Consider the following 8,698-nt stretch of genomic DNA (forward strand, 5'->3'; position numbering starts at 1 on the left):
ACTGAACTAGAACTGAACTAGAACTGAACTAGAACTGAACTAGAACTGAACTAGAACTGAACTAGAACTGAAATAGAACTGAAATAGAACTGAACTAGAACTGAACTACAACTGAACTAGAACTGAACTGAACTAGAACTGAACTGAACTAGAACTGAACTAGAACTGAACTATAACTGAACCAGAACTGAACTAGATCTGAACTAGATCTGAACTAGAACTGAACTAGAACTGAAATAGAACTGAACTAGAACTGAACTAGAACTGAACTAGAACTGAACTAGAATGAACTAGAACTGTATGTAGTCAAATGTATCACGTTTTATGTTTTAAAATTAAAATAAAACTTAAAAATCCTGTCAAAACTGACCACATGGGTGAGTTTAAAAAAAGCACACAACACGTCACCGTTGGCAAATTTTCAAATTGTCAAAAAAAAAAAAAAATTAAACTAACGCACAAAGTTTGTGCAAGAAAATAAATATGGTACTTAGGAAAATGATGTTAAAGCAAATTTGGAAATGTTTTTTTTTTTAATGAATAGAAAAAGATACAAATAAAAATTAAAAACAAATTAATGAATCATCATGCATTTAATGAAACAGAAAATAAACTTAATTACAAACATTAAATGAAAGCGAAAACATAAAAAATAAACGAGAAAAAGTAAATTTCATATAAAGTGATCATGAAGCGGACTTACCTGTATCTGCTGTTCCAATTCATGTACAATATCTTCTCTAGCCAATGCCAATTGTTCTTGCAAACGTCTTTCATATTCATCAATGATCTTTTGTATCACCTGGGCCTCATTACTACCATTCAATTCATCCTGATCGATTATGATCAATGAATTGTTATTGTTGTTAAGAAACGGTGTTGCTGAGGCCCCTTCATTTGGCAGGCTTTGTTGTTGGGGAGTTTGATTTAGACTACGTACAGTTATTTGTGTTAAATCTTCCGTATTGATTGTTGCTGTTGTCTCATGGGTCGAATTCAGGGTGGAATTTTTAGTAGTTGATGACTGTTTTGGTTTAATTATGTTTTTTTTTTAATTTGTTTTTGGTTTTTGTTTTGAAGGTGGGGGTTAGCACAGTTTTGTGTATCCATATAAAATTGATTTTAAGATTTTGTTTTTTGGGTTTTTTTATATAAAAAGAAAATACAAAATGCAATACATGCGAGTTAGATTACAACATTTAAAAAAGTAGTGTTTGTGTTTTGTATATAAACAACAAATCATGTTTTTTTTACCAAATGGTGAGGGCTGGAGAAATCCTTTATAAAGAAATCGTAAATTTTTTTTCAAACTTTTTTATACTTCCATTCATCTGGTCCACAATTTTGGTATATTCTTTTGGCTGAATTATAGTCTAGTCTGTAGTCAAGTCTATAATTTGGATTATAGTCAAGTCAAGTTTAAAGACAGTACTATACTCTAGTCTATAGTCAGAACTATTATCTCGTCTATAGTCAAAACTATACAATAGCCTATAGTCAAGACTATGAACTAGTCTACAGTCAGACTATGGTCTAGCCTACGGTGTAGTTTAAAGTCTAGCCTATAGTGTAGTCTATAGACTATAGTTCTTTCCAGATCTATAAATATATTGATCTAAAGTCCAGCAATGCAAATTTTGCAATGTATTGCGTCATTCTTAATCATTAAAATATATTTTCTTTCAATGATTTTTCGGAAAGCAGTAAATTGCGTACTATTTGCTGATAAATTTTGTTTTGCACTTTACAATGCATATGGTTCAGCATGATAATATTTGGAAATATTAAGCTGATTGACAGCTTAGCAACAGAAAACAGTTTTGCATAAGTTAGGTTTTTGCAAGTCAGAGTTGAACTGTGAGGTACTGATCTCAGAGAGAAGATCAAGGAAAAGCGACAATATGAGAAAGAGCTAATCTACTTATTTTAAAACCGAACTTGAGGATGTTAATCTGTACTGGAACTAAAGTTGTTTTCGAATACTACATCTGTCCTTCAAAAGCTAAAGAAGAATTGAACTAGAACTAAAGTAGAACCGAACTAGAACTAAACTGGAAAGGAAATAGAACTAAACTAGAACTGAACGAGAATAGAACTAGAACTGAACTAGAGCTGAACTAGAATTAAACTAGAAAGTAACTAGAGCTGAACTAGAACCGAACTAGAACTGAGCTAGAACTGAACTAGAACTGAACTAGAACTGAACTAGAACTGAACTAGAACTGTACTAGAACTGAACAAGAACTGAACTAAAACTGAACTAGAACTGAACTAGAACTGAACTAGAACTGAAGTAGAACTGAGCTAGAACTGAACTAAAACTGAAATAGAACTGAACTAGAACTGAACTAGAACTGAACTACCACTGAACTAGAACTGAACTAGAACTGAACTAGAACTGAACTAGAACTGAACTAGAACTGAACTAGAACTGAACTAGAACTGAACTAGAACTGAACTAGAACTGAACTAGAACTGAACTAGAACTGAACTAGAACTGAACTAGAACTGAACTAGAACTGAACTAGAACTGAACTAGAACTGAACTAGAACTGAACTAGAACTAGAACTGAACTAGAACTGAACTAGAACTGAACTAGAACTGGACTAGAACTGAAAGAACATATCTTTCAGAGATTTCGAATTTTTCTTGAAAATTTTTATTGTTTTTCGTTGTTAAAGCAATCGTGATAACTTACAAAAACCAAATGCTTTTAATGCAAATAAATGGATAATGTGTGAAATAAATATGAAATAATAGATTTCTACCTTCACCCATTTGGAAAAAAGCATGATTTATTTGTTTTGGTGGAGTTTTAATAAAGAAAAATAAATGAAATTAGTTATAATTTTGTTGATTAAAAAGCATCAGCCTTAATACAAAAGCATGCCATTTAACAGTAATGGGAAAAATGTAAAATTGAGATATTTTATAGCAACTAAAACTCACCATAAACTCATCTTCGGGATAACGAGATTCATAATACTTGAGACGATCACTTAATTTCTTAATATTCTCCTCTTGGGAACGTTGAATTTCATGAATTTTATTTTGATAAAATGTCTTTAATTCGGTTATTTCCAAGGCCAACTAAGGCGATTAATAAAAGTGATATTAAAAAAGAAAAGAGAAATTAGATTGTAAATCGTTTAAAAATTTTGGCGAAAACTTACTTGAGTTCCCTGATTCGTGTTTAAAACATCATCATTATAGTTATCACTTCCCGGAGTCATTTGACGATGTGAAGGACTTAGCAGCAGTTCAGCTTTTGAACGTTTGCGCGGCGAGGATTCTTTGGATTTGCCGGGTATAACAATTTTAAAATCATCCGGCAATTGCTCTTGATCTGAACAATCTGAGGCGGAGGATGAACTCATGCCATGTCGTTGTGATTTTTGAGAGAAAACATCATCGGAATATCTGTTAAAGAGTTAATTTAAGTTAAAATTGAATTAAATGTTTTGGAATAATCCAAAACTTACTGTTTTTCCAGTTCGGCACATTTGGTTTCAAAATATTTCCTTAAGTCTTCCATTTCTTGGTTATGTTTAGCTTCTCTTTCTTGTTTATGCTGTAATAACTTTTGAATTTCAAGATCCTTTTCCTGTTTCTCTGTATCCCATTGATCCATTATGATTTTTAATTCCTGATCATATTTCATTTTAGATTTTTCCAATTCTTGACACAAATAATCATCGAATTTCTTTTGTACCATAAAAAAGAGACGCACTTCACTGGGTGTTAAATACTTTTGGAATTGTTCGATTTGTTTACTAAAAGCTGTCGAATCACAAGGCATTTCCACATCACTAGTGGCATAATCATACTGCCGAGGCATGGATAGTTGTCTTTCTCGGGAATTACGTGACATTTTCTCATCATTGTCGGTGAGATAAAGACGATCTAAATCATCATCTGATTCACTTACTAAATCCATGGAAATTTCCGAAATTCTTTGTCCATAATTACTTTCTTGATCTCTTGGCCAATAGGATTTTTTACAAGATTCCATGGCTTCTGAGAGTTGTTTGCGCAGTAAATTGATTTCATGATTAAGTTTCTCCGTTTCAGTTTGTAAATGTTCTCGTATAGAGAGTGACTGCTGTAGGGAATCATTGAGTTTAGCTATTAACTCATCACGTTTGGATAACTCCATATAAATGTCCATGGTCTGTAAAACAATAAAAGTGAATAGATTTTAGAAAAATCATAATATTTCTTTAAAGAAAACCTACCGGTTGCCCAAAATCTTCCTGAAATGTTCGATACTCTGTAGAATTGGTTACCAAAGAACTGGAATCTCTACCGGAGCCTAATAACTCTGAGGAATTGTTATTAGTTTGTGAATCTCTTCGATTACTATGCTCCAGCTGTAGATTTAAAGAAGCCAGACAGGCATCTTTTGTGGCCAACATTTGCTGCAGTTCTCCCACTTTTTGTTCCAACATTTGTATCATATTTAAACTGACAGTGGAATTGCTATTATCATTTTTATTATTTAAAGTTTTGCTTTCACTTTTCGATGTCAAAGTGCCTGACTTTTCGTGCGTTAAAGAATTTTGTTCATCCTGCGTAGACAAGGAGTTACGTTCACTTTCTTCGGTTATATCCTCTAAAACATCTTTGGCAAAGTCTACCAAAGATACCCTTTCCATAGCTTTAGTTTGACTATTGTCTATGGGGCCAGAAGCTTCTCCTGTGGGTGACAATTGCATTGCGTTTTCCTTGGGTTGTATTTTCATGGCCATTATTCTTAGTTTCATTAACTGTAACGATGTCTCTTCATCATCCTCCTCTTTAGTATTGATTTGTAAAGTAGACCAAGGTTCTTGTAGCTGCTCAATTTTGGCTTGATGTTCTTTTAAGGGTAAAGATTTGCTGAAATTATTCTTTAAATCCTTTTCAGCTTGTTTGGAAGTAGAGGGCTTTTCCTCCAAATCCGGCAAACTATCATCTAAATCGGTAATCATTTCTGACTGTAAAGTCTTTTCAAATAACTCTTCCACCACCTGCTCATTGGGTATTATGGAGACTGTGATATTTTCCTTTAATTTTGGCATAGTGTCCAAGGCAATGATGGCCTTTTCTTTGAGTATATGTTCCGGATTATCTTCTTCTATCTGCTGTGTATCCGGTTGACTTTCTGGCACCTTGGTAGAGCTTAAGAAAGACTCAACCAAACATTCTTTAGATTCTTTTAATACGTTTTCTACTTCTTTCTTAGAAGTTGTTGTTGTTTTTGTTGTCATACGATCTGGTGTATCGGCTAATAGTTCATTAACCAAGGTTTCGTTGTTGATATCAAAACTGGGATTTAGAGAACTTAAATCTCTTTCATCGAAAGTCATTTCCAATGACTGATTCGAAGCCATTATCTCTTCAATGGAATGATCTTTTTCACTGTGCAAAGATGAAGCTCCCGATAAAGGTTTTATATTGGGATTTTCAAAAAATTCCGGTCTTAAAGTTTTCAAAGTGTGAAGTTTTTCCTCGTCTGGACTCTTGGCTTTTTCAGCTTTAGTTTCGTCTTTGTTTGGAGAAGTTTCCTTGGAATTGTTTAATTCTTTGGAATTGGACAATACTTTGGAAGTGGACAACTCTTTGGAATTATCTGTCTTAGCCAAAGCTCCTGCTTTTGAAGTTTCATTTGTGTTATAACTTTCCTGTGTTAGCGAAGTCTTTAAAGTTTCTTTGGTTGCACTTGGTGGCAAATCCTGATCTGTGGTTTCTGTTGTTCTATGTTCTACTTCACTTTCGATCTTAGCCTCTTCCTCCAATTCGGAGACATCATCGGCAGTAGATTGATTAGCTAAACTTTGTTCTTGTTCTTCTTCCTCCTGGCCTAACTCATGTTCCAATTCAGAGGACTCATGTTTCGAATGCACTAATCGTTTTCCCGAGGGCAATTCTATATCACCAGAAAAATCACTATCCTCTTCATCATCTATTACAAAATGTTGAGCCAATTTACCGCCCGACAATTGATCATCATCGATTTTAAACTGATCACTTTCTGTTTCACTCTTTAAACTTTTACTTTTACTCATTTGTTCCTTTAGAACTCTCAATTCCGCACTGGAACTTTCCGACAATTCTATGCCAAATAATTGTTGCATTTGTGGTTTCTTACTAGGACCCGGTAGGGAATTACTATAATCTTGCTCCTCACTCATCTCTAAAGCCTCTTCGATCTCTTCCTCGATCTCTTCTTCCTCATCGGCGGTTTCACTTAAACTAGGATTTGCTAAACTTTGTGGCACATTACTTTGACTGGTTGCTGTTGTGGCTGCAGATGTTGTATTTTTCGTTGTAGTTGTTGGCGTTGTGGAGGCCGGCATATGATCTGTTGTTGATCTTTGTTCGCTTAATGATTTATTTGAGTGTGTAGTAGTTGTCTCCATTATGCCGAGTGATATGGAGGATGTTGGTTCATCAAAGTACGTTATAAAAGAAGCAGTGTCTGTAAGACTAAATTGTTGGACCTCCTGCTGTAACAAATCACTGGTATCTATTAAAGAAGAAGATAGTGATAGCTCTGCTTGTTGTTGCTCTTGATCGCTTGTAGTTCTTTCAACTGTAAATGTTTGAGCAGAATATGTTGCTGCAGTTGTGCTTGTTGAAGCATGCTGTTGCTGCGTTGGTATTTCCTCAACAACTTGTAAACATGTTTCTAAACATTGTTGCAAATTATCGTATTTAACACAAGTTGTTGTTGTATCAACAAATTCTAATGTTGGTATAAATTCTATATTATTTAGAGAAGATGTTTCAGCAACACTATTCACCACCAACAGATGTTCTTCTATTTCATTTGTATCTGAGTTGGGGGTTTGTTGATTGGCGCCCGCTGTTATTATTGTTGCTATTAATGGTGGCTGTTGTTGTTGTTGTTGTTTCTGTTGTGTTGTTGTTTTATATGTTGCACGTGGGCGCAACAATGTTGTTATCTATAAAAATAAAAAGGGAATAATTTAGCATGTTTTGTATTAAAACTAATAAAAATTTGTTGTGATATTTATTATTTTTATAATAGATTTTGAAGTATTAGAATATGTATTTGATGGGGTAGTTGGCTTGACTGGATTACAATGTATTTGTTGACATTAATAAACATTAACATAAAACATTTTCTTAAGAGTTCGACATTATTTATATGTTTTTCTTCTTAAAAGAGACATTTGTGTTGCTAATTATGCACAATTCTTTTATAGTTCTGTTCTAATTACGTTCTAGTTCTGTTCTAGTTATGTTCTAGTTCTGTTCTAGTTCTGTTCTAGTTCTGTTCTAGTTCTGTTCTAGTTCTGTTCTAGTTCTGTTCTAGTTCTGTTCTAGTTCTGTTCTAGTTCTGTTCTAGTTCTGTTCTAGTTCTGTTCTAGTTCTGTTCTAGTTCTGTTCTAGTTCTGTTCTAGTTCTGTAAATATATCTTACCTAGATAATTAAAAACAAAAAATATTTTGTTATATTTTAAATTAATTTGATAACTAAATTTCTTATATCTTATATTTAAAATTAATTACTTCCTTTAACAAAGTAATTTACATCTTATTTAATTGAAAACATCAATTTTACTTTGACGCTTTTAGCATCAACCCTAAAAAAAGTGTAAAAATTCTTCTAGTCCAAAAATAAATCCACAAACAAGCCTTGTAACTAAAATGAAATTCGTGTTGACATCTAAAACTTTATGATCGCCCAACATCCCTTTTCTTGCCAACTCAAAATAAAGATCATTTAGTCATAAATCACTCAACATTTCTTTGTGATTTAATTACACATTAAAAAAGTTTCCAAATGTTTTAAAAACCTAAAAAAACAAAAAATCTTATTTACAACAACTATATAAGTCCAAGTACTAGAAAAATATGAACATAATTTCAAAGCTAAAATTCCCATTTGAAAAACACCTCTATATGAGACATTTCCTATGAGTAAGAGCGGGCGTTTTTATATTAATATTTTAATATTTTGCCGGTGCCACATTGCTGTGTGGCCCACTATTACAAAATATTGGCCATATGCAATCCATCATATAAAAAGAAACATCTACACATTTTGTTTTGTTTAAATGGAAGATCAGATTTTTGTTGTCTTTATTTCGTTTGTCGAGTCTTGAGTATAATTAAACCAAAAAATAGAAATTGAAAATTGTTTTTAGGTTTTTTTTCTGTGTGTTCTGTTCTGCTGCTTAGAATTCTACCGTATGACTCTGTGATGAAATGCAGGTCAAATCAATTGGAAATTATTCTATCCCATTATTGGAGAAGATGAAGGAGAGAGGGAATTTTTTGAAATTTATATGTAAAAGATTTTGTGATAAAACCTCACACACAACATGCAAGACAAATTATAAATGTAATAATGAAATCATTTGTCTTACTTAATATTATTATTAAATAACTCTTAAAGCAAATTGTTCAAAAATTATTTAAATTTTTCTGGGAAAAACGTATGTATGGGAGTCTGACTACTTGAAACATCAAATTACTTAATGGAGTTTTTATTATGGAAAAAAAGACCAAAACTCAACAAAAATTTGTTTCATTATGGAAAAGCCTAAAAGCCAGAACAGAATTAGAACAGAACAGGAATTGAAGTAAAACTGAACTAGAACTGAACTAGAACTGAACTAGAACTGAACTAGAACTGAACTAGAACTGAACTAGAACTGAACTAGAACTGAACTAGAACTGAACTAGA

The 8,698-nt window shown here is 32.8% G+C and overlaps 1 protein-coding gene across 9 annotated transcripts in view; it reads right to left on the bottom strand.

The window, feature by feature from the left end:
* The window catches only part of LOC111683631 (A-kinase anchor protein 9), a 49,432-nt gene that overhangs the window by 35,574 nt on the left and 5,160 nt on the right, over positions 1-8,698 (bottom strand). For 5 of the 9 annotated variants that reach the window (XM_046952713.1, XM_046952714.1, XM_046952715.1 and 2 more), the window contains 5 exons: positions 4,237-6,948; positions 3,484-4,172; positions 3,175-3,421; positions 2,951-3,091; positions 704-1,024 (listed from right to left, as the gene is read on the bottom strand). In XM_046952713.1, the coding sequence (XP_046808669.1) occupies positions 704-1,024; positions 2,951-3,091; positions 3,175-3,421; positions 3,484-4,172; positions 4,237-6,948 (4,110 nt within the window). The remainder of the gene's footprint in view (positions 1-703; positions 1,025-2,950; positions 3,092-3,174; positions 3,422-3,483; positions 4,173-4,236; positions 6,949-8,698) is intronic. The other 4 variants (XM_046952718.1, XM_046952717.1, XM_046952721.1 and 1 more) reach the window with 1 other exon arrangement.

Source organism: Lucilia cuprina, chromosome 5 (genome assembly GCF_022045245.1).
Source record: "Lucilia cuprina isolate Lc7/37 chromosome 5, ASM2204524v1, whole genome shotgun sequence".
Classification (NCBI taxonomy): domain Eukaryota; kingdom Metazoa; phylum Arthropoda; class Insecta; order Diptera; family Calliphoridae; genus Lucilia; species Lucilia cuprina.